This window comes from Salvelinus fontinalis, chromosome 21 (assembly GCF_029448725.1).
Source record: "Salvelinus fontinalis isolate EN_2023a chromosome 21, ASM2944872v1, whole genome shotgun sequence".
Taxonomy (NCBI): Eukaryota; Metazoa; Chordata; class Actinopteri; order Salmoniformes; family Salmonidae; genus Salvelinus; species Salvelinus fontinalis.
In genome coordinates, this window is record NC_074685.1 from 39,405,638 (window position 1) to 39,433,101 (window position 27,464).

General features: G+C 41.9%; 1 protein-coding gene across 3 annotated transcripts in view; it reads left to right on the forward strand.

Annotated features, from left to right (window-relative positions):
* LOC129818871 (zinc finger protein 462-like) overlaps positions 1-27,464 on the forward strand; it is a 91,823-nt gene that overhangs the window by 45,641 nt on the left and 18,718 nt on the right. For 2 of the 3 annotated variants that reach the window (XM_055875159.1, XM_055875157.1), the window contains exons 5-6: positions 15,787-16,190; positions 24,915-25,033. In XM_055875159.1, the coding sequence (XP_055731134.1) occupies positions 15,787-16,190; positions 24,915-25,033 (523 nt within the window). The remainder of the gene's footprint in view (positions 1-15,786; positions 16,191-24,914; positions 25,034-27,464) is intronic. The other variant, XM_055875158.1, reaches the window with a different exon arrangement.

A 27,464-nucleotide genomic window follows, 5' to 3' on the forward strand; every position in this document is an offset into this window, starting at 1 on the left:
CACATCATATCGCATTATACCTTCAGGATTTAACCGGTTAAGCGTAAACTCCGCAATTCTGGGGGCTTACGTTATTATGTCATTGAATTGAGTTCGCCTCAGAAGACCCTGGGGTATCAGGTTACATATCCACAGCCACTGGACGCTGGAACCTTGTATTAGATATGTTGAATTTGTACCTTTTGAAACAACGTTAGATCTTCAATGTAAAATTCACTCTCAGTGAAAAAACTATAGGCTGGGCAGCACCTCCTACTGGAGGGTTGATCTATCTACAGCTATTCATTTTGTCTCCCTGCTTTGCTTTGATAGTTGCCGCTGACTATTACCAATGTGCTATGGTGAGAATGATTATTGAGAGGTCTCTGAAGAACTAAACATATTCACTGTTGCTATCGAAGTCATTCCAAAGGGTAGGCGTGGTCCCGTGTGGCTCAGTTGGTAGAGCATGGCGCTTGCAACGCCAGGGTTGTGGGTTCAATTCCCATGGGGGGACCAGGGTTCAATTCCCACGGGGGGACCAGGATGAATATGTATGAACTTTCCAATTTGTAAGTCGCTCTGGATAAGAGCGTCTGCTAAATGACTTAAATGTAATGTAAATGTAAATGTAGGTTTAACAGAGAATATTAAATGTGACCGTACTTTATAAGTGATATATCATCAAGGATACTATTTAGGCCTATGGCTTTTGCAAGGTCATCAAGAGCCGATTCAAATCAACCACAGAAAACAGACAACACAAATAAGGTCTTGGCTTCAAGTTAATTCTGAATATGTTGGATTCATTGAAAGAAGGGGACAAAATCAAATGTGACTTTATTTGAAGTGCATTTAACGTTTGATTGGATTGGAGTTAGTCCTTTCCTTTATCTTTGAGGTTTGGTTGAGATGAAGATGTGAATGCGACATATCAATGATTAAGTTGTAGACAAACTGGGATGTTGAATTGTGTTTGGTTGTCTGTGCAACCAAATATCAACATTTGGAGGAGTTTGGATAGTTCTGCTTGGATAGGTCAGTCTGCGCCACTGACTTATTCTGGCTTTTATTCCAGTTTGTCTACAAATTCATAGTTTATATGTTGGGATTTTATGTCCCCATCTCAAACAAAAATCTAAGTTCAAGAATAGGTCTGTGGAGATCTTTACAATTGCTATCATAATCTGTGCAGAATCTCGAACAGCACTGATCACTTGCGCTATGTACTTGAAATGTATTCTCACCTGCAATCCAGGTCGTTTGGTTGTGCTATTAGATGAAGCACGGGGATACCACATTCATCTGTTGTGTCAATAAACAACATGTCTGACATTGTGTTCTCGTTTGAACTTTGAAATAGTTGAACGCGCAGTGATAAGTGTGACGACTAAAGCAAAAATCAGACATTGTTTTCCCATTGGAATTTGGATGTGGTTTTAGACGGTTAAAAGCATAGTGATAACATATTGGAAGTTTAAGGTTGGAATCTCATTGATCAACATCTCAACCAAATATTACCCAATTATCCACATTTGAAATGATGTCGTTCTACAACAAACACAAATGGTTTTATATCAAGTTTAAAAAAAAAAAAATAGATATTTGTAGATGTGAAACAAAACCTTTGTGTTCTTCACAGATGGACAACTTTTAGAGGAGATTAAAGCGGAGATGGTTAAACATTTGTGAGTTTCAGAAGGGGAGGGACACAAGAATGAATAAAAGCCGTGACCCAAAAATAAGGCTACTTTTCCCTAACCACAAGTTTTATCATCATTTATTACAGTAATAAGGTAGCTAAAATCATATAGGATGTCATTTGTAAAGTTGATTGTAAATATATGAAGATTATCCCAAAACATAATGTATGTCAGGCCATATTCGCACATTTTTCATGAATAGGTTGTTCATAGCGTATGAAATCATAATATTTTCGTACGATTCATACTATTTACTACATCTTGTGGTTGGAAAAGTGAATACAACTCATAGTAAATAATGAGGACCAAAAAAAGGGAAAATCTGAGCTTTCTAGCAGTATACAGCATTACTGGGTACTGTTCATGGCCCTCTCATAAGAATTGTTTTTATTCCGGCATTGGAATCGTCCTGTTATGTCTAACAGGTAGTAAAGTGTTACCCAGTTTTTCATATTTGTTTACACCATTTACTAGTCAATTAAGTTAGTATATTTAGTGCATTTAATTTCCTTACGCATACAAATCTTGCGCCTATACAGTGGCAAGAAAAAGTATGTGAACCCTTTGGAAATACCTGGATTTCTGCATAAATTGGTCATAAAATTTGACTTGATCTTCATCTAGGTCACAACAATAGACAAACACAGTCTGCTTAAACTAATAATACACAAGCAATTATAATGCACAAACAAGTCTTTATTGAACACACCGTGTAAACATTTACTGTGTAGGTTGGGAAAAGTATATGAACCCTTGGATTTAATAACTGGTTGACCCTCCTTTGGCAGCAATAAACTCAACCAAACGTTTTCTGTAGTTGCAGATCAGACCTGCACAACGGTCAGGAGGAATTTTGGACCATTCCTCTTTACAAAACTGTTTCAGTTCAGTAATATTCTTGGGATGTCTGGTGTGAACTGCTCTTGAGGTCATGCCACAGCATCTCAATCGGGTTGAGGTCAGGACTCTGACTGGGCCACTCCAGAAGGCGTATTTTCTTCTGTTGAAGCCATTCTGTTGTTGATTTACTTCTGTGTGTTGGGTCGTTGTCCTGTTGCATCACCCAACTTCTGTTGAGCTTCAATTGGCGGACAGATAGCCTAACATTCTCCTGCAAAATGTCTTGATAAACTTGGGAATTCATTTTTCCGTCGATGACAGTAAGCTGTCCAGGCCCTGAGGCAGCAAAGCAGCCCCAAACCATGAGGCTCCCTCCACCAGACTTTACAGTTGGGATGAGGTTTTGTTGTTGGTGTGCTGTGGCTTTTTTCTCTACACACATATTGTTGTGTTCCTTCCTAACAACTCAACTGTAGTTTCATCTGTCCACGGAATATTTTGCCAGTAGCGTTGTGGAACATCCAGTTGCACTTTTGCAAACTTCAGACGTGCAGAAATGGGTTTTTTTGGACAGCAGTGGCTTCTTCCGTGGTGTCCTCCCATGAACACCATTCTTGTTTGGTGTTTTACGTATCGTAGACTCGTCAACAGAGATGTTAGCATGTTCCAGAGATTTCTGTAAGTCTTTAGCTGACACTAGGATTCCTCTTAACCTCATTGAGCATTCTGCGCAGTGCTCTTGCAGTCATCTTTGCAGTCAACTCCTAGGGAGAGTAGCAACAGTGCTGAACAGTGCTGAACAAGCAACAGTGCTTCTCCATTTATAGACAATTTGTCTTACTGTGGACTGATGAACATCAAGGCTTTTAGAGATACATTTGTAACCCTTTCCTGCTTCATGTAACTCAACAATTCTTAATCTTAGGTCTTCTGAGATCTCTTTTGTCCGAGGCATGGTTCACATTAGGCAATGCTTCTTGTGAATAGCAAACTCAAATGTTGTGTGTGTTTTTTATAGGGCAAGGCGGCCCCAACCAACATCTCCAATCTCGTCTCATTGATTGGACTCAATTAGCTTTTGGAGAAGCGATTAGCCTAGGGGGTTCACATACTTTTTCCAACCTACACTGTGAATTTTTAAATGATGTATTCAATATAGACAAGAAAAATACAATAGTTTGTGTGTTATTAGTTTAAGCACCCTATGTTTGTCTATTGTCGTGACTTGGTGGCCAATTTATGCAGAAATCTAGGTAATTCCAAAGGGTTCACATTCTTTTTCTTGCCACTGTAAATGTTAATGATTTGTATGCATATTATTCATGTGCGTGCATTCAGATTGTTAATTACTTTCTTACAAATAGAATGATGATGTATTATTATGTTTTTTTCCATCCCATAACTAATTTTAGCCCTTACCCTCTCAAAAACAGGAAATAGAATTTGAAATGATTTCAGCTGTAACTGAAAGGTTACTTCTGAAGCTGCTTTGCAAACAATACAATTCCCCTACAACTTCTCCCTAAAATCCACAGTGTCTACTGAGTCCGACTTGACTTTTGACTCTCAGCCCTAAGAGACCCCACACTGCCGAAGTCTGTTTTTACGGATGGCAGGGTTCTGTTTCCATTTTTTTTTTTTTTTTTGCAACGGAGACCCCTGGGTAGACAGTCTGTCAACTTCCCCTGGAGAAAACAAGCGAGGTAGTCCCTCCTGAACGTTGCAGGCAGGCAAGGGGAAAAGAGGCCATAACATTGAGGGCAGCGGGTAACCGTTTCAACATTAGTATTCCGATGAGGTTGCCAGGCACTTGGCAAAGGGACGGCAGGCCTGAGTATTTAACGCCTCACCCAAGACAGAAGCCAAATTAAGGCCTTGTTGGTTTTGCAGACCAGGGCCAAGCCAGTACAGGCAGTTGTACACTGAATACAGAAGATGGCATGTCTGAAGTCCTTTTCAGAATACTCTAAAATCTCAGGGTATAAAATAACAAAATAATGGAAATAGGAAAAAGAATAACTCACAATCTACAACAATCCTCTGTGGATTATTAAAAATGTAATATTTAGGATGGTTAATAAGTGTCAACAAACAACAAATATACAAAGATAACGTTATTCCATTACTCAACAATATGAAAGCCTGAGGGGGGTTTTAACCTTCCAGACCTGGAAGTGTATCACCTCACTACCCAAGGCTTTTACTTGAGACATATAGTTAAATGCACTAAAGAGGAACAATGGGTACATGTTGAAGATGAGCACGCTCATCCCCGGAATCCGTTTATGTGTCTATTTTCCGAAGGATCAAGCTAAAAACACGAACAACTTCATAGTTAAGAACACTTTAACAATATAGAAGAGAATTGAACATATTCTACAAGAACCAACATCACTCTCTAAAAACACAACCTGGATACCTAAAGGCATGGAAACCAGAAATGACTTGGTAACGTGAAATACACGTATTTCCATTACAGAATGAAAAAGTCATTTTGGACTGACCAGCGTCGATCATTTGAAATAGATATCACAAAAGTTACATATCGCACAATTTTCGATTTGAAATATTTTGATCATCAGAGCAACCCATGAGGGAATCTTATTTGAGTCAGAAAGGGATGTTCATATGATAGGTAAGATGTACAAAACCTTGCAGAGAGCCTATCCAACGGACAATCTCTTAATAAAATAAACTCTTTGACTCAAAACGAACTGATGTTGGCACAAGCTGGAGGGAAAGTTGGAGCCTAACTAATGAAATGACAGTTCACGAAAATGAACGCTTAATCCAGTATAAACTAACGTATAGAATTTATTACACAAGAGACAAAATTCACACGTTCTACAGTACGACGGCAGAGTCATGTCTTAAGTCTAAAACTAACAGCGATTCAATAATCTATGCTTTCTGGGAATGCTATAAAGTTCAAAAGTTATGCAAATGTACTTTTAATCCGTCTGTCTGCATATTTCAGAACACAGAATATGCGGGTGTAGTGAGATACCCAATGGGCTGGGCGATTCCCTTCTCATCTTGAAGAAACATATATTAAAAACGTAATCCACCATCATTAACACAATGGAAAGATTGAATGACTTATTGAAATAGCATGGGCGATTGAGAACACAACGAATTGGTACAATTTAAGTCCACGTGGCAAACAATGCAGGCACTAAGGATAGGGGTGTCTGTAAATTGTTGTTTGTATGTTTCTTTTACCCCCCCCAAAAAAAATATTATAGGATAGAGAGAGCGAGAGAAGCCACTTTCATACCAAAAACGCTGGAAATTTGCCCCCAACTAAAGCGAAAAACTCACGAGAAGCGGGTGAGCGGAGCAAGCAGAGCGAGGTGGATGGAAAGGACTGTACAGGCAGAGCAGTGACTGTATGCAGGCAGAGCAGTGACTGTATGCAGGCAGAGCAGTGACTGTATGCAGGGCCGGATTAAGAAATCATAGGCCCCTAAGGCTTTGAGTTAAAAATAGTTAAAAAGTAAGAAAAAGATGAGCTAAATAAAAAAGGAAATAGTAACACACAAAAAAATTTAAATAATGAAGCTGTATACAAGGAGGACCAGTTCCGACTCAATGTACAGGGGTGCGAGGTAGTTGAGGTAATTGAGGTTATACAGTATGTATATGTAGGTAGAGATAAAAGTAATTTGGCAATCAGAATACATTGTAAACAGAGTAGCAGCAGCATACAGTGCCTTCGGAAAGGGTTCAGACCCCTTGACTCTTTCCACATTTTGCACACACTTTTTCCACCTGGTATGTATGAAATCGTTTTTTTCCCTCATCAATCCAAACACAATACCCCATAATGACAAAGCACATTTTTGCTAATTTATTACAAATAAAAAACTGAAATATCACATTTACATAAGTATTCAGACCCTTTACTCAGTACTTTGTTGAAGCGCCTTTGGCAGCGATTACAGCCTTGAGACTTCTTGGGTATGACGCTACAAGCTTGGCACCCCTGTATTTGGGGAGTTTCTCCCATTCTTCTCTGCAGATCCACTCAAGCTCTGTCCGGTTGGATGTGGAGCGTCGCTGCACAGTTATTTTCAGGTCTCTCCAGAGATGTTCGATCGGGTTCAAGTCCGTGCTCTGGCTTGGACACTCAAGGACATTCAGAGAGTTGTGGCATCAATATGCACAATGCCCAATATGCATTTGTGTGTGTGTGTGTGTGTGTGTGTGTGTGTGTGTGTGTGTGTGTGTGTGTGTGTGTGTGTGTGTGTGTGTGTGTGTGTGTGTGTGTGTGTGTGTGTGTGTGTGTGTGTGTGTGTGTGTGTGTGTGTGTGTGTGTGTGTGTGTGTGTGTGTGTGTGTGTTGGAGTGTCAGTGCAGTGTGTGTGAGTGCATGGGTATAGTGTGGGTGTGTGTGTGTGTGTTGGCGTGTCTGTGCAGTATGTGTGAGTGCATGGGTATAGAGTGTGAGTGTGCGTAGAGCCAGTGCAAGAATGTCAGTGCAAAATAAATTAGATGAAAAAAATTAATAATTAAAGGGGTCAATGTAAATTGTCCTGGTAGCCATTTGATTAACTCTTCAGCAGTCTGATGGCCTCGGGGGAGAAGCTGTTCAGGTACCTTTTGGTTCACCGCCTGGTATAGAGGTCCTTGATGGCGGGGAGTTCTGCCCCAGTGATGTACTGGGCCGGACTCACTACCCTCTGTAGCTCCTTGCGGTCGGATCCCAAGCAGTTGCCATACCAAGCGGTGATGCAGCCAGTCATGATGCTTTCAATGATGCAGCTGTAGAACTTTTTGAGGATTTGAGGGCCTATGCCAACTCTTTTCAGCCTCCTGAAGTGGAAGAAGCATTGTCATGGCCTCCTTCACGATTGTGTTGGTGTGTTTGGACCATGATAAGCTCTCGACCACTACAGCCCCGTCAGTGTGAATGGGGGCTTGTTTGGCCCTCCGTTTCTTGTATTCCACGATAAGCTCCTTTGTGTTGTCCACATTCAGGGAGAGGTTGTTGTCCTGGCACCACACTGCCAGGTCTCTGACCTCCTCCCTATAGGCTGTCTCCTCATCGTCGTTGATCAGACCTCATGTCGTCTGCAAACTTAACGATGGTGTTGGAGCCGTGCGCGGGATCCAGTTGCAGAGTGAGCTGCTCATACCCAGGGTCCTTTTGGGCTGTAGTCAATGAAAGGCATTTTCACGTAGGTTCCTTTTGTCCAGGTGGGAAAGGGCCGTGTGGAGTGCAATAGAGATTGCGTCATCTGTGGATCTGTTGGGGCGGTATGCAAATTGGAGTGGGTTGAGTGTTTCTGAGATGATGGTGTTGATGTGAGCTATGATCAGCCTTTCAAAGCATTTCATGGCTACAGATGTGAGTGATATAGGGCGGTTGTCATTTAATCAGGTAACCTTGACATTTTCGGGCACAGGACTATGCTGGTTTGCCTGAAACATGTAGCTATTACAGACTGGGTCAGGGAGAGGTTGAAAATGTCAGTGAGTACACTTGCCAGCTGGACAGCACATGCTCTGAGTGCACGTCCTGGTAATCCATCTGGCCCTGTGGCCTTGTGAATGTTGATCTGTTTAAAGGTCTTACTCACATTGGCTACGGAGGGCGTGATCATACAATCGTCTGGAACAGCAGGTGCTCTCACGAATGATTCAGTGTTGCCTGCCTCGACGCAAGCATAGAAGGCATTTAGCTCGTCTCGTAGGCTGGTCACTGAGTAGCTCTCGGGCCAGGTTGCCCTTTGTAATCTGTTATAGTTTGCAAACCCTGCCACGTCCGACGAGCTTGTAGGTGTAGTAGGATTCGATTTTAGTCCTGTATTGACACTTTGCCTGTTTGATGGTTCGTCGGAGGGCGTACTGAGATTTCTTATAAGGGTCTGGATTAGTGTCCCGCTCCTTGAAAGCGGCAGCTCTAGCCTTTCGCTCAGTGCAGATGTTTCCTCTAATCCATGGCTTCTGGTTGGGATATGTACGTACGGTCACTGTGGGGATGACGTCATCAATGCACTTATTAATGAAGCCGGTGACTGCTGTGGTAAACTCCTCAATGCCATCTTATGAATCCTGGAACATATTCCAGTCTGTGCAAGCGAAACAGTCCTGTAGCTTAGCATCCGCTTCATCTGACCACTTCTGTATTGAGCGTGTCACTAGTACTTCCTGTTTGAGTTTTTGCTTGTAAGCAAGAATCAGGAGGATATTGTCATGGTCAGATTTGCCAAATGGAGAGTGAAGGAGAGCTTTGTATGTATCTCTGTGTTTGGAGTAAAAGTGATGTAGAGGTTTTTACCTTTAGTTGCACAGGTGACTGTTAGAAATGAGGTAAAACAGATTTCAGTTTGCCTGCATTAAAATCACTGGCCACTAAGAGCGCAGCCTCTGGTTGAGCAATTTCGTCTTCTAAAATGGATTAAATCAATGTTTTTCCTCATCAATCTACCATCTCTGCAGCACACCATACCCCATCATGACAAAGTGAAAATAGGTTTCTAGAAATGTTTGCAAATGTATATATTTTTTTAAACAGAAATAAGTTATTTACATAAGTATTCAGACCCTTTGCTATGAGACCCAAAATTGAGCTCAGGTGTATCCTGTTTCCATTGATCATCCTTGAGATGTTTCTACAACCTGATTGGAGTCCACCTGTGTTAAATTCAATTGATTGGACATGATTTAGAAAGGCACACACCCATCTATATAAGGTCCCACAGTTGACAGTGCATGTCAGAGCAAAAACTAAGCCATGAATTTTCCGTAGAGCTCCAAGACAGGATTGTGTTGAGACACATATCTGGGGAAGGGCACCAAATCATTTCTGCAGCATTAAAGGTCCCCAAGAACACAGTGGCCTCCATCATTCTTAAATACAAGAAGTTTGAACCACCAAGACTCGTCCTAGAGCTGGCCACCTGGCCAAACTGACCAATCGGGGGAGAAGGGCCTTGGTCAGGGAGGTGACCAAGAACCCAATGGTCACTCTGACAGAGCTCCAGAGTTCTACTGTGGAGATGGGAGAACCTTCCAGAAGGACAACCATCTCTGCAGCACTCCACAAATCAGGCCTTTATGGTAGAGTGGCCAGAAGGAAGTCACTTCTCAGCAAAAGGCACCTGACAGCCCGCTTGGAATTTGCCAAAAGGTACCTAAAGACTCTCAGACCATGAGAAACAAGATTCTCTGGTCTGATGAAACCAAGACTCAACTCTTTGGCCTGAATGCCAAGCGTCAAATCTGGAGGAAACTGGCACCATCCCTACGGTGAAGCATGGTGGTGGCAGCATCATGCTGTGGGGATGGTTTTCAGTGGCAGGGACAGGGATACTAGTCAGGATTGAGGGAAAGATGAATGGAGCAAAGTACAGAGAGATTCTTGATGAAAACCTGCTCCAGAGCGCTCATGAGCAATTTCCAAATGCCTGAAGGTACCACGTTCATCTGTACAAACATTAGTACACAAGTATAAACACCATGGGACCACGCAGCCGTCATACCGCTCAGGAAGGAGACGCGTTCTGTCTACTTGAGATGAACGTACTTTGGTGCGAAAAGTGCAAATCAATCCCAGAACAACAGCAAAGGACCTTGTGAAGATGCTGGAGGAAACTGGTACAAAAGTATCTATATCCACAGTAAAACGAGTCCTATATCGACATAACCTGAAAGGCCGCTCAGCAAGGACGAAGCCACTGCTCCAAAACTGCCATAAAAAAGCCAGACTACGGTTTGCAACTGCACGAGGGGACTAAGATCGTACTTTTTGGAGAAATGTCCTCTGATCTGATGAAACAAAAATAGAACTGTTTGGCCGTAATGACCATCGTTATGTTTGGAGTAAAAAAGGGGAGGCTTGCAAGCCAAAGATCACTATCCCAACCGTGAAGCACGTGGGTGGCAGCATCATGTTGTGGGGGTGCTTTGCTGCGGGAGGGAATGGTGCACTTCACAAAATAGATGGCATCATGAGGTAGGAAAATTATGTGGATATATTGAAGCAACATCTCAAGAAATCAGTCAGGAAGTTAAAGCTTGGTCGCAAATGGGTCTTCCAAATGTACAATAACGTCAAGCATACTTCCAAACTTGTGGCAAAATGGCATAAGGACAACAAAGTTGGAGTGGCCATCACAAAGCCCTGACCTCAATCCTATAGAAAATTTGTGGGCAGAACTGAATAAGCGTGTGCGAGCAAGGAGGCCTACAAACCTGACTCAGTTACACCAGCTCTGTCATTAGTAATGGGCCAAAATTCACCCAACTTATTGTGGGAAGCTTGTGGAAGGCTACCTGACACATTTGACCCAAGTTAAACAATTTAAAGGCAATGCTACCAAATACTAATTGAGTGTATGTAAACTTCTGACCCACTGGGAATGTGATGAAAGAAATAAAAGCTCAAATGAATCATTTTCTCTACTAATATTCTGACATTTGACATTCTTAAAATAAAGTGGTGATCCAAACTGACCTTAAATGTAATTTTTTACTTGGAATAAATGTCAGGAATTGTGATAAACTGAGTTTAAATGTATTTGGCTAAGGTGAATGTAAACTTCCGACTTCAACTGAATGTATTACAGGCTATAGTAGGCTTCTAAATAAACTTTACAGTGACACACTGACTTACCGGTTATGGCCGATGCGCTCGTCATGGCAATATCCTATAAGCTACATTGGAATTTTTTTTCGCTGTTCGCTTAAAGTTGGGAGTTGTTGAGAATAAATGTTTATATTGCTTCTACAGACAGATTAGTCTTGTCTCTTCAACAGTAGGCATTTGCTTTCCAAACTGTACATTTTTCCCACAATTGTATTTTGAAGTTTGCTATAGGCAAATTTACAGCCGCAACTAACTATAGAAATATAACACATAGATGGCAATTCACAGTCAAGTCAGGACGGGGATCCATTATTAGTTTTTCCATGATTTTAACAGTCAAATCGCCAGAGTAAGAGGTTCTAAAACCCTTCTATGGATTATGCTATATGTCTATGGCCACAAAGCAACAAGCTGTTCTATATTTGGCATGCGTGCTGCCTAGGGCTGTGGCGGTAATTACATTTTGTCAGACGGTTATTGTCATGCAAAAGTGTGCCGGTCTCACTGTAATTGACCGTTAATTAACATAAACACGTTGAGCGTCCCCTTGCATACAAGCCACTGATGCGCACCTTTGGAACATCTACGTTAAAAAAGGTAGAATAAATTAATTTAATATACACCATCACAATAAATCCATTATTTATTTTAGGCAGGTCTAAAGAAACATGATAGGAAGATATTTTGTTTCAGAAGAACGGAATATGAGTTGGCCTACTGTATGTTATCTGGCTATGCCATGCCATTGGCTGTATATCACGGATCCCTCCGGAACTTTCATTACGCACACCTGTCCCCTATTGCCACTGATTAGTACTTGCGTAACTGTGCCCTTTGGTTTCCATTTGGCTGTCCGTTATTGTTACTATGTCTGTTGGTGCGTGTGAGTACCTGTGCTGTGTGCTTTGGCTATCCTGCCATTGTGGATTGCGCAGATGATTACTGGTCTCGTCCCGTGTGTTATTTACTCGAGGTACTCCTCGCTCTTTTGTTTTGGGTTTCTACCCTGTGTTTTGTTAGGTGTTTGTTTGGTCTTTGTCCCCGTGCCTTTACATGGCACGCTGTAATTTGGGCTTAATTTTTTTTTAAATGCGCATTCCTGCGCCTTTCTCCCAAATCTCTTCATACCAACGTGACACTGTAGGCTTGTTCATTATTTTTAAATGTTTTTATTGAACCTTTATTTAACCAGGTAGGCGAGTTGAGAACATGTTCTCATTTGCAAATGCGACCTGGCCAAGATAAAGCAAAGCAGCTCGACACATACAACAACACAGAGTTACACATGGAATAAACAAAAATACAGTCAATAATACAGTAGAAAAAGTACATGTACAATGTGAGCAAATGAGGTAGGATAAGGGAGGTAAAGCAAGAAATAGGCCATGGTGGCAAAGTAATTACAATATAGCAATTAAACACTGTAGATGTTTAGTAGAATAGTAGATGTGCAGAAGATGAATGTGCAAGTAGAGATACTGGGGTGCAAAGGAGCAAGATAAATAAATAAATACAGTATGAGGATGAGGTAGTTGGATGGGCTATTTACAGATGGGCTATGTACAGGTGCAGTGATCTGTGAGCTGCTCTGACAGCTGGTGCTTAAAGCTAGTGAGGGAGATATGAGTCTCCAGCTTCAGTGATTTTTGCAGTTCGTTCCAGTCATTGGCAGCAGAGAACTGGAAGGAAAGGCGGCCAAAGGAAGAATTGGCTTTGGGGGTGACCAGTGAGATATACCTGCTGGAGCGCGTGCTACGGTTGGGTGCTGCTATGGTGACCAGTGACCTGAGATAAGGATAAGATCATTTAGCAGAGAATATATGCTTATAAGTCCCATGCCATTCTTGTATATTAAATGATTTATAGTAATAAGAATATAAATGATCTTAGCTGATTAAAATAAATGTTCCCCATCTGGAGCGAGTGCACATATGAAGTGGTTATTTTGAGCTTAAAAGTGATCATTTGAAAAAGGTCCTATATGCTAGATTTAGAGTTGTTTGCAACTTCAGTTGTGAATGATACAAACCTTAGAATGTCTTAGAAATCAAAACATATATGGGCTGCATGATACAACTATAGGCTATTGATGAGTTGAGAAAGTAGCAGAAAAAATGGTTGCCCTATGTTCCTTGCCTCAGGCTGCACACTCTCGTCAAGTGATCATATTTTCACTGTTCTCAATTTAATCTCGTCTTTATTAAGATGTGCAATTTGTTTCCAAAAGACATGTCATCCACATGCACTCAAATAGTGAATGGAATGCCACTTTCCAACTGGTTCCTTATTCAGGCTACTCCGGTTATTTCACTACATTCATCAACCGCTGCCCGACAGGTGATATTCCGCCCAAACTCTGAATGCCATGGGCTCTCCAACCCTGTTCTTGCATTTACCCAGTGCTTCATTTGGGAAACCTAGTGAAATCTGTTCGGGAACATCGATAGTAAAATGTATTCACAACAAAACATATATCATTCAATTGTTGACAGCCCCTCTCGCAGCATGCCGGAGAAAGGAATGAAGGAGAGCGAGGAGATGGAAACGTACGGTGGGGAGATATTCTGTAGCTAAAGGTAATGTGTCAGCCTTTTAATTGGGAAAATATTTTTAAAAAGTCCCTATTACTAGGCTATTCAATATCAAATACAAATTAACTATAATTGTAGGCTTCGACGCCCTGCATAGTCAGTGAACCCACAGCATCGCCTAGGCCTATACATTCTCTCCCAGACTCATGAATAGAACGTTTGGATCATAGCATAAGGTAACCGGCCCAGTCAGTATGCATAGTAATACAGTCCTCATTCAAAGGTGATTACTAGAATTTGTAGTAACGCGTCTATAATGGCCCAATCATTATTTTATTTCAGGATTTCTCTAAAATGCATATGGGTGTTTTGAATTGATCATTAGAAAGTCCATTTCGTTGTGTTAGGCGTTGAAACAACATCCACAACGACCATGTTTTCCACTCAGTTTCAACCTGCTGTTAAACTTCTTTCCTCATATTGATCATCACATTGAGGTGAGATTTAAAAACACGTATCGTTTCGATAATAAGTGTCTGCTGGGATATTCTATTGCATTTGCATTCATGTCAGAGTGGTCAGAAGGACAATAGAGCCCTGAGTACAAGGCCATTAGCGACCTGATGGTCGTTAGTGAGTTAGGTCCTACTGTGGTTTAGGTCCACTTGTAGAATCTATGCCAAGCCACATTAAAGCTGTTCTGGCAGCTCATGGTGGCCTAACACCCTTTTAAGACACTTTATGTTGGTGTTTCCTTCATTTTGGCAGGTACCTGTATGTGCTTGTGATTAAACTTAATCCACAGTTATTTTTTTAAAGAAACGATTTATCCTCTGTGGCTAAATTATGTTCTCTGGTGTATCTTGAATGAATCCGAGCCTGACTGTATGCTAGCAGGATAGTCCATATCTATAATCATCTTTGCCGATAGCGATGTTGTGTTTTACATAAGTGGATGAATTGGTCTAATTTAGTATGAATGGTAAAGCCTCAACGCTTAGCTACCTCTTCTAATAAAAAAATAATAAAAAAATAAAAAAGAGTGAATTATTTTACTTTATTGTTTTGTGTGACTACAGCATCAGGTATAAAATGCGAAAATAGAGAGACCTTCTAATTGAGAGAGGCATCAAAGCGGACAACCCGCCTGGTTGGGTGGTTATAATTAAAAACGATGCATTCTAAAATGAATCACATGCCTGCTCGCCTTTGGTGAGTTTTGGCCATAAGTGTGTTGGAAATGTGTTTAATGTGATGATATGACGTCTGCCAGAGAAACACGAATGAAAGGGAATAATGATACTATATTAGTTTCATATGAACATGTAGGCTATTAGATGTTTCTGTACTAATTTGTACTAGATCTCTTGCCATTTACATTGTGACTGGCCCTGGTATGTCCCCTAGCGTGAGAATAGGCTGATGATACAGCTCTGTGGACGCCTACCTTATTTATGGTCCTATGAAGTGCAGGGTCAGGTCCTTCAGCAGAAATAGTGAGCTTCCCGTAGGCCATAAAAAGCCTGGTTGGCTGTCTGTTAATTGTCCTGTCTGTGAGAGAGAGAGAGAGACACGGAGAGAGAGACACGGAGAGAGAGACACAGAGAGAGAGAGAGAGAGAGAGAGAGAGAGCGGACAGGACAGGAACCACTTTGTGCTTTCCCAGATCAAGGAAGTGGGACGTGCAGACCAGGGCAGCCTGGGGTTGTATTCATTAGGCACGAAATGGAAGAAAACAGACTGAAACAACTTGGACTCTAATAAGATATGTTCATTTCTGTTTCCCGTTGCAAAACATTTTTAGGGCAGGCTGTGGTCTGGTCGCCTGGGAGGAGGCCTCTTCAGGGCTAATGTCTACAGTTACAGGAAGGCAAAGTTAGTTTTCTATGGCTAATAATTCAGGAATCTATTAACAGCCACAAAGGTCTGACTGACTGAGTTCGATTCCAGGTCCTCTTTGAATATCAAGACTGTTTTAGCCCACTGAGCTAAAGCCTAGGTCATAGGCAAGGTTACTCACCTCCCGTACAATGGCAACATTTCGGAGTGCAGTACATGAGTCTGGATGTCATGTTACCTGCCAGAGCATATTTGCAAAATGGAAATTGAGAGTAAATATGAATCTTATAATGTTTCAACAGCAGGAAGTCGCAGATGTGCCGTTGTCCACCATCCCGGCTGAGAGCGGCCTCACTAACGGGGAGGTGGAAGAGGTGACCGACGACTCTGTCATGGAGTCAGTCCCCAAGGACCTGACGACGGTGGCCGCTGTGATGTGCCCGGTGGTCACCGGGGCCGCTGTTGCCACGGAGACGGCAGAGATGGCAGTCGGGATGTCACCGGTGGTTGGGCCGGCGGTGTTGCCCGTTGACCAGGTGATGGAGAGGCTGACGGGGGGACACCCGTGTGCCCAGTGCGACCGTGTCTTCATGTCCATGCAGGGGCTGAGGTCTCACGAGAGGAGCCACTCGGCCATGGCCATGTTCACCAGAGAGGACAAGCACAGCTGCCAGTACTGCCAGTTCGTCTCCCCCTTCAGACACAAGTAAGAGGACATAATATAAACTTAAAGTGCAACTGACAGTGTTTTAACTACTTAGCAAATGTGAAACAAACAGACAATCATATTATCAGTCAAAAATATAAAATGCCTAGTTTATGCTACTAAACCAACTTTATAAGAGGTTTTAAAAATAGGTTATATTTGACTCAACATTCCATGACGTACACTAAGGCATTGTTGGCAGAATAGATAGATACATTGTTGGTAGAATAGATAGATACATTGTTGGTAGAATAGATAGATACATTGTTGGTAGAATAGATGGATACATTGTTGGTAGAATAGATGGATGCAGTTCAATGCATGATTAATATAATTCACCAATACTTTTCTTGGTACTCCAAAAAATATTGCTATCAGGTTGTAAATCACAGCTGGCCTGGTACATTTTTTGCTGCCTCCACTCATTCAGTATGCACTGTTTCAGTTTCAACGACTCAATATTTTGAACAAAAACAAAAACAAGATTACTGTAACTAAGGCTGGGAATGTCAATACAATCAAACTAGCAAGGGCAATGATCACAAGTCAGTCATAACTTGGCTAATTGGCTAGTGTCAAACACAAGGCCTGTGGGCTGAATAGGACACACAAGCAAGTCAACAGTTGAGTTCTACTCTATGAAATTACAGGCTGATGCAAATCATTGAATTCAACTTAAATTGCTTTGCTTTTGTTTGTCCCGTTTTACAGCGAGCAGCGGAGGGAAAGTGTACAGACACGTGAATCGCGTTGCTAGCTAGCTATGCTGAACTTATCCACAGTTAGCATATCTCTTAGTTGTCAGTCAATGTATTTGGCAGGCAGGCAGGAAAGTTCCCATTCAGTTGTCAGGACGTGGCAGACAACTTGCAGAAGGACGTACAGGCTACTAACGTTACTCCCCATCGTTTAGCAGTGCAATTTTGACGGCCAACTAGCTGAAAAAGTTTGAGGGGGTTTATCTAGTGTTCCCTCGTTAGATTTTAGCTCATCTCTCTCTGGCTAGCATTAGTTGTCGATCTTGTTTTTGTTGATGTGCATAGGCAACTGTGGGAGGGAGCATACATTTTTCATGGTTGTTTGATCAATAGGTCTGTGAAGTTCCCAAACGTAAGATGACAACCATTCTGCACTACGTGGCCAAAAGTCATGGCCTTCAAATTAGTAGATTCAGCTATTTCAGCCACAGCCGTGACAGGTGTATAAAATCGAGCGCACAGACATGCAATCTCCATAGACAAACATTGGCTGTAGAATGGACTTACTAAAGAGCTCAGCGACTTTCAACGTCATATAATTCCCACCTTTCCAACAAGTCAATTCTTCAAATTTCTGCCGTGCTAGAATTGCCCCGGTCAAATGTAAGTGCTGTTATTGTGAAGTGGAAAAGTATAGGAGCAACAACGGCTCAGCCGCAATGTGGTAGGCCACACAGCTCACAGAACGGGACTGCCGAATGCCGTAGCGCGTAAAAATTGTCCTCGGTTGCAACACTCACTACCGAGTTCCAAACTGCCTTTGGAAGCATCATCAGCACAAGAGCTGTTAGTCGGGAGCTTCGTTAAATGGGTTTCCATGGCCGAGCAGCCGCACACAAGCCCAAGATCACCATGCGCAATGCAAAGTTTTAAACCATTCAAAATATATTTTATATTTGAGATTCTTCAAAGTAGCACACTCTTGGCATTCTCTCAACCAGCTTCACCTGGAATGCTTTTCCAGCAGCCTTGAAGGAGTTCCCACAATATGCTGAGCACATTTTGGCTGCACTCAACTCTCTCAACTGTGTTGAGGTTGGGTGATTATGAAGGCCAGGCCATCTGATGCAGCACTCCATCACTTTCCTTCTTGTAAGGGTCAAATAGCCCTTACACAGCCTGGAGGTGTGTTGGGTCATTGTCCTGTTGAAAAACGAATGATGGGAATGGGATGGCGTATTGCTGCAGAATGCTGTGGTAGCCATGCTGGTTAAGTGTGCCTTGAATTCAAAATAAATCATCAACACCAGCAAAGCACCATCACACCTCCTCCTCCATGCTTCACGGTGGGAACCACACATGCAGAGATCATCCGTTCACCTACTCTGTGTCTCACAAAGACACGGCGGTTGGATCCAAAAATCTCAAATTTGGACTCATCAGACCAAATGACAGATTTCCACTTGTCTAATGTCCATTGCTCATGTTTCTTGGCTCAACCAAGTCTCTTCTTCTTATTGGTGTCCTTTAATAGTGGTTTCTTTGCAGCAATTCGACCATGAAGGCCTGATTCACGCAGTCTCCTCTGAACAGTTGATGTTTTGATGTGTCTGTTACTTGAACTCTGTGAAGCATTTATTTAGGCTGCAATTTCTGAGGCTGGTAAGTCTAATGAACTTATCCTCTGCAGCAGAAGTAACTGCTTCTTCCTTTCCTGTGGCGGTCCTCATGAGAGCCAGTAGTTTCATCATAGCGCTTGATGGTTTTTGCGACTGCACTTGAAGAAACTTTTGACTTACCTTCGTGTTTAAAAGTAATGATGGACTGTTGTTTCTTTTTGCTTATTTGAACTGTTCTTGCCATAATATGGACTTTGTATTTTATCAAATAGGGATATGTTCTGTTTATCACCTTTACTTTGTCACAGCACAACTGATTGGAAGGAAAGTAATTCGACAAATTAACTTTTAACAATGCACACCTGTTAATTGAAATGCATTCCAGGTGAATACCTCATGAAGCTGGTTGAGAGAATGCCAAGAGTGTGCAAAGCTGTCATGAAGGCAAAGGGTGGCTACTTTAAGTAATCTCAAATTAAACATTTTTTTGGATTTGTTTATCACTTTTTGGGTTACTACATGATTTCATATGTGTTAAAGAAAAACCCTGGAACGAGTAGGTGTGTCCAAACTTTTGACTGGTATTGTATATAAATATGATATTTTTTTGTAAATACATTTTCGGGATGGAAAAACGCTTTCACTGTAAACTTAACTGACTAAAACCAGATATAAAGATTTTAAATATGTAGAAAAGACAATGGACCTATATATTTTTTTATAATCTTTGAGAACTAACAATCACCAAAATAAAAGCTAAAATTCCCAAAACAATGAATTTAGCAGTATTGATTTTTGTTATTATGTTTGCGCAAAAGAACACCGCATTAAGCCATGGCAAAATGCATAAAACTGTACAATTTTCTCTCAGCTCCATGGCAGAATATGTAGAAACGCAGGAAAGCTTTAAAACTACTAAATTTTTTCTTAACCCCATGGAGATATTTGTAGAATTGCAGGAATAAATATTAAAACATTTCTCCACACCGCAAGATGGGGGCCTCTAAAATGTTATCTAAAATCCAGCCCATTGCTATGCACCCTGCCATGCCCCATGCCACGCCCGCTAAGCCCCTTTTTGATCCAGAAAATAACCTTTATGTACCACGGGCATTCTGGGATTTGGAGTTCGCTGACGTTAGCCATCTGCATTGTGTAACATTGAGTGTGTTACTGTTATGATGAATAATGGTCCTTTTAGCTCAGTTGGTAGAGCAAGGCGCTTGTAACTCCAGGCTAGTGGCTTTGATTCCAGGGACCATCCATACGTAAAATCTATGCACGCATGACTGTAAGTTGCTTTGGATAAAATATCCTGCTAAATGGCATATATTTAATTACACCGAGTGGACAAAACCTTTGGAACACCTGCTCTTTCCATGACATAAGACTGACCAGGTGAATCCAGGTGAAAGCAATGGTCCCTTATTGATGTCAGCTGTTAAATCCACTTCAATCAGTGTAGATGAACGGAAGGAGACCAGTTGAAGAAGGATTTCTAAGCCTTGAGACATGGATTGTGTATGTTGCCATTCAGGGGGTGAATAGGCAAGAAAAAAAAGATGTAAGTGCCTTTGAATGGGGTACGGTAGTAGGTGCCAGGCACACCTGTTTGAGTGTGTCGAGAGCTGCAACTCTGCTGGGTTTTTCACCCTCAACAGTTCCTTGTGTGTATAAAGAATCGTCCACCACCAAAAAGGACATCCAGCCAGTGGTCAAAACGGGCCATCGATGAAAGAGGACAAAGGAGGCTGACACGAATTGTGCAGAGCAACAGACTGGCTACGGTTAGTCAACTGACAGTCCAGTACAACATTGGTGCCCAAAGACCCATGAAAGAATGCACAACTCGTCGTACCTTGACCCAATGTGGTATTTCAGTTCCACTTGTTTCAGCATAAAAACATGAGACTGCAGTTGCAGTGGGCTAAGGAACGAAAAACACTGAACACTTGAGAATTGGGAAAAACATTGCCTGGTCTGATGAATCCTGGTTCCTACGGTTTCTCGCTGACGGGAGGACTAGGGTATGGAGAAAACCACGTGAGTACATGCATCCATCAGCGTTTCGACATTGCACACTGGTGGTGGTGGTGCTGCGATTGTGTGGAGGGTGTTATCATGGCACACATTGGACCCCTTAATAAAAGTGGAGCGGTGTTTGAATGTCACAGGATATCTGAACATCATTAACGATCAGGTGCATCCTTTCGTGGCAGCTGTGCAAATAGATTTCTTTCAGCAGGATAATGCCCCATGCCACAAGGCTAGGATTGTCCAGAAATGGTTCCACAAACATGACAGCGAATTCAGCTTACTGCAGTGGCCTGCCCAGTCACCAAATCTCAATCCAATTGAGCATCTGTGGGGTGATCTGGACTGAGTTATTCGGTGAGATCCACTATCTGCTAATGTGATTGTGGGAAAATGGCCCAGCACCCCTGTGGAACTCTTTCGACACCTTGTAGAGTCCATGCTCCAACACATTGAGGCTGTTCTCAGGACAAAAGGGGGTGCAACTCCGTATTAGGTTGCTAATGTTTTGTCCACTTAGTGTATACAGTTGAAGTCAGAAGTTTACATACACTTAGGTTGGAGTCATTGAAACTTGTTTTTCAAACATTCCACACATTTCTTGTTAACAAACTATAGTTTTGGCAAGTCGTTTAGGACATCTACTTTGTGCATGACACAAGTAATTTTTCCAACAATTGTTTACAGACAGATTATTTCACTTATACTTCACTGTATCACAATTCCAGTGGGTCAGAAGTTTACATATACTAAGTTGACCGTGCCTTTAAACAGCTTGGATAATTTCAGAAAATGATGTCATGGCTTTAGAAGCTTCTGATATGCTAATTGACATAATTTGAGTCAATTGGAGGTGTACCTGTGGATGTACCTCCACACGTCTGGTTCGTCCTTGCGAGCAATTTCCAAACGCCTGAAGGTACCACGTTCATCTGTACAAACAATAGTACGCAAGTATAAACACCATGGGACCACGCAGCCGTCAGGAAGGAGACGCTCAGGAAGGAGACGCGTTCTGTCTCCTAGAGATGAACGTACTTTGGTGCGAAAAGTGCAAATCAATCCCAGAATAACAGCATAGGACCTTGTGAAGATGCTGGAGGAAACAGGTACAAAAGTATCTATATCCACAGTAAAACGAGTCCTTTATCGACATAACCTGAAAGGCCGCTCAGCAAGGAAGAAGCCACTGCTCCAAAACCGCCTTAAAAAAGCCAGATTACGGTTTGCAGCTGCACATGGGGACAAAGATCGTACTTTTTGGAGAAATGTCCTCTGGTCTGATGAAACAAAAATATAACTGTTTGGCCATAATGACCATCATTATGTTTGGAGGTAAAAGGGGGAGGCTTGCAAGCCGAAGAACACTATCCCAACCGTGAAGCACGGGGGTGGCAGCATCATGTTGTGGGGGTGCTTTGCTGCAGGAGGGACTGGTGCACTTCACAAAATAGATGGAGTCATGAGGGAGGAAAATTATGTGGATATATTGAAGCAACATCTCAAGACATCAGTCAGGAAGTTTAAGCTTGATCACAAATGGTGCTTCCAAATGGACAATGACCCCAAGCATACTTCCAAAGTTGTGGCAAAATGGCTTAAGGATAACAAAGTCAAGGTATTCGAGTTGCCATCACAAAGCCCTGACCTCAATCCCATAGAAGATTTGTGGGCAGAACTGAAAAGGTGTGTGCGAGCAAGGAGGCCTACAAATCTGACTCAGTTACACCAGCTCTGTCAGGAGGAATGGACCAAAATTCACCCAACTTATTGTGGGAAGCTTGTGGAAGGCTACCCGAAACCCAAAACCCAAGTTAAACAATTTAAAGGCAATGCTACCAAATACTAATTGAGTGTATGTAAACTTCTGACCCACTGGGAATGTGATGAAAGAAATAAAAGCTGAAATAAATCTTTCTCTCTACTATCATTCTGACATTTCACATTCTTAAAATAAAGTGGTGGTCCTAACTGACCTAAAACAGGGAATTTTTACTGGGATTAAATGTCAGGAATTGTGAAAAACTTGAGTTTAAATGTATTTGGCTAAGGTGTATGTAAACTTCTGACTTCAACTGTACGTCTCGTGTCTGAGCCTTTGAATTGCGACTCCACTTTGTCTCTATAGTGACGTTTTGCCTGTTTGATTACCTTACGGAGGGAAAACTACACTGTTTGTATTCGGCCATATTCTCACTCAGTTTTGCTCGAATATTGCCATCTATCCACGGTTCCTGGTTAGGGTAGGTTTTTATTGTCACAGTGGTTACAACATCTCCTATACACTTCTTGATAAACTCAGTCACCGTATCAGTGTATTCATCTATGTTATTCCCGGAGGCTACCTGGACCATATCCCAGTCCGCGTGATCAATCTTAAAGCGTGGATTCTGATTGGTCAGACCTGCGTTGAATACTCCTTAGCATGGGTACTTCCTGTTTGAGTTCCTGCCCATAAGGAGCAAGGAGCAAAATGGAGTCGTAATCAGATTTGCCGAAGGGAGGGCGGGGGAGGGTCTTGTAGGCATCCTAGAAGTTGGAGTAGCAGTGGTCGAGGGTTTGAGCAGCGCGACTACTACAGTCAATGTGTTGATGGAACTTCTGTAGCGTTTTTCTCAATTTTGTTAAAAACCTTTGTTAAAAACCCAAGCTACAATAAATTCTTCCTCAACATATATGTTTTTCAGTTTGCATAAAGTCCAGTGAAGTTGAGGGGTATCGGCTTGAGGGGGAATATACACGGCTGTGACTATAACCGAAGAGAATTCTCTTATGAGGTAATACGGTCGGCACTTGATTGTGAGGTTTTTAGGTTAGGTGAACAAAAGGACCTGAGTTCCTGTATGTTATCACAATCACACCATGAGTAGTTAATCATGAAACATACACCCCTGCCCTTCTTCTTCCCAGAGCGATATTTATTCCTGTTCTGCGTGATGAACTGAGAACCTAACTGGCTGTACGAACTCCGACAGAGAGCCATGTTCCCGTGTAACAGTGTATGTTACTATCCCTGAAGACTCTCTGGAAGGAAATCCTCGCCTTGAGCTCGTAAACTTTATTATCCAGAGACTGAACTTTAGCGAGTAATATACTCGGAAGCGGTGGGTCGTGTGCGCGCCTCCTGAGTCGGACTAGAAGTCCACTCCAAGGACCTCTCCTCCGCTGGCGGTGTTTTGGGTCAGCCTCTGGAATCAGTTCAATTGCCCTGAGGGGTATGAACAAACGATCAGATTCAGGAAAGTCATATTCCTGGTCGTAGTGCTGGTAATGCTGGTGAGTTACCGCCGTTCTGATATCCAAAAGTTCTTCCTGGCTGTAATAACACCAAAAAAATGATGGGCTAATAATGTAAGAGATAACACAAAAAATATTTATACTGCAAAGTTTCCTAAGTGCTAGAAGCACGGAAGCCCTATCTGTCGACGCCATCTGTCATCTGAGTTGTGCTTTATATCGGACATACACTCTGGATGGAATGTAGCCTAAGTGCCAGTCTGTTTGTGATTGACAATGACGGAGCAATGGGGTAGAGAAGAGCACAAAGAGATCTGGCACCAGGCTAGATGGAATGCGCATTTCCTCCAAAACTCACTCCAGTAGAATCCATTGAGACACTGTAGACATGGCAGACATTTTGATAGTGTAATTTGTCTTCTTATCCAAAGCTGAAAGACCTCATCTCAGCTCCCTTGTGTAGTCCCACTGTATTGCTGACCCGGAAAGTAAATGTGTTCCCATGCCACCCAAGAGGCTGGGATCAAAACACATTCATATTCCCCAGATACCTTCTATGTGGTTTGCAGTCAGACACACAGAGATACACTAGGGATACTGGGACTATGGTAGATGGTTTTCCACTATGGCCTCTGCTCAATAGTCATTGGAAATTCTCTGCTAGTTGTGGCTCAGAAAATCAAGTTCGGTACAATCAGATTCCCTCTGCTTCCTTGGAAGTATTCTGTTGTGATGGGTTGAAACATATGTGCAGACCAGGGGTCAGCAAACATTTTGGCTCAAGGGCCACAGGATTTCGAGCGCCGCGCAGATTTTTTTGTAATTGATTTGTTTGTAAAAAAATCCATTTGCAGGCCAGGAAAAGGACAGTTATTTGAAAAGTTCATTCTAATTTCTACATACTTTCTATCTAGTTTAGACGTTCAAGAGGGGGAAAAAAAAAAAAAAAAAAGTGTTTATCAAACCTCCCGTTGGCTGGATTGAATGGGCCGTAGTTCGCCCACACCTGGTGTAGACGTTTCTTTCTCTACATCTCTCTTTCTCTCCCACTCTGCCCCCCCCCCCCTCTCTCTGTCTCCCTCCCTTTTCTTCTCATTCACTCTCTCTCTCCTCTTTGTCTGTGTCTCTCTCCTCAGTCTGGACAAACATGTGCAGTCTCACCACAGGCACCACAAGCCGTTCAGATGCAAGCTCTGTCCTTTTAAGTCTGCTTACCTGAGCCGACTGAAGAGTCATCTGCACAAAGCACACCCAGGTAAAAAACCACACACCTCACTACTCTGTGCTCACCATGACTTCACGGGTGGTCAGTGTTTGTTCTGGGGGCGAAACGTCGACTTCCTGTGCCTTCAAGTTTTTACACCCCTTGAATTGTGCAACATATTTGTCGTGTTACAGCCTGAATATAAAATGTATTCACTTTCGATTTTGTGCACTGGCCTACAGACGATACCCCGTAATGTCAAAGTACAATTGTGTTTTTAGTCATTTTTACAAATTAATTAAAACATGGAAGCTGAAATGTCTTGAGTCAATAAGTCAATTATATGTACGGTTCCTCAGTCGAGCAGTGAATTACAAACACAGATTCAACAACAAAGATCCAGGAAGGTTTTCCAATGCCCCTATAGGTAGATCGGTATAAAAAATAAGACATTAATTATCCTTTTTGAGCATGGTGAAGTTATTACTTACACGTTGGATGGTGTATCAATACATCCAGTCACTACAAACTCATTTGCCAGAGAGGAAGGAAAACGCTCAGGGATTTCACCTTGAGGCCAATGGTGACTTTAAAACAGTTACAGAGTTTAAATGGCTGTGATAGGAGAAAAAATGAGGATGGATCAACAACATTGTACTTACTCCACAATACTAACCTAATTGACAGAGTGAAAAGTAGGACGGCTGTACAGAATAAAACATTCCAAAACATGCATCCTGTTTGCAATACGGCACTAAAGTGAAACTTTATGTCCTGAATAAAAAAAGTGTTATGTTTGGGGCAAATCCAACACGTCACTTAGCACCACTCTTCATATTTTCAAGCATGGTGGTGGCTGCATCATGTTATGGGTATGCTTGTCATTGGCAAGGACTAGGGAGTTTTTTAAATAAAAATAATCTGAGGAAAACCTGGTTCAGTGTGCTTTCCAACACACTGCGAGACAAATTCACCTTTCAGCAGGATAATAACCGAGAACACAAGGCCAAATATACGCTGGTGTGGCTTACCAATACATCATTGAATGTTCCTGAGTTTTTACTTAAATCGGCTTGAAAATCTATGGCAAGACTTGAAAATGGCTGTCTAGCAAGGATCAACAACCAACTTGACAGAGTGTGAAAAAATGTCTTAAATAATAATGTGCAGATATTGTATAATCCAGGTGTGCAATTGGGAACTAATTGGGAACCATACAAAACACCAACATAGAAAATGTAAAATTGAACACCCCCTAGTCACGCTCTGACCTACGACACCATAGAGAAACAAGGGCTCTCTGTGGTCAGGGCGTGACAGCAAAGCTCTTAGACTTACCCAGAAATATTCACAGCTGTAATCAATTGATTCTAACATGTAGTGATATGTATTGGTTTAATACTTATGTCATCAAGATATATTAGTGTTTTATTTTTCATAAATGTTTTTACAAATGTTTTTCTTCCGCTTTGACACGACAGAGTATTTTGTGTAGATCGTTGACAAGAAATGACAATCGAATCCATTTTAAATCCCGCCTTGGAACACAACAAAATGTGGGAAAAAGTCAAGGTGTGTGAATACTTTCTGAAGGCACTATCAGTCGAATTTTGACTCGTTGTTGGCTAAACAGCACAAACTGATCCTGAAACAGACTAGTGGGTTATTGACCACGTCTGTGTATTGGGCTGTGGGCTAGTCTGAACGTCTGACTACCACAGCTGTTTGAGGATCTTAAATCAACACTAATGTCATCATTCCCTTAGTACGTCCCCTATGGGACTATCTTAAACCGAGTCTTGTGATTGAGTCCATTGAATACCATAGCTATGCGAGTCTTTGGGTTGAGTCCAAAATGGTCCAAAAGTAGTGCACTAAATAGAGAAAAGGGTGCCATTGCAGACGCAGCCTGTCTATTTTCTCTGTTCAATGTTATGTTTCTTTCATTAGATATTTTGATATTTTCGCAAAGGATTCTGTAGTCTACAGAAATTGATTCCACAGATGCAGCCAGGGAACCAACGCCCGAGCAGAGGGATAGATAGTCAATCATCACAAATGACAATGAGAGCACAAAAAAATAGTTGTGAATGTTGTCTCAGTTATGACTGGAAAATAACACGGAAAGATGAGTCAACAACAATCAACAGTTGATTCAGACAATCGACTTCCGAACCAGAGCCATTTAGAATTTGATTACATTTTGAAAGTGTTCTGACATGGTCTGTTGGTGGTGGTGTCAAAACACCATGTTTTCTGCTTCTGTTGTATATTGTATCAATCTCACAATCATCCAGCCACTTACTTGCCTGTGGGTTTTGATTGCTGCCTTGGTAATGCGTAATGTGTATACTGTGGAATCCAATACCCATTGGGCACAAACTAGTTGAATCAACGTTGTTTCAACGTCATTTGTCAACTCATTGTGACGTAGAATCTACGGGGGAAAATACATTGGATTTGCAAAAAAAAAAGTCATCGA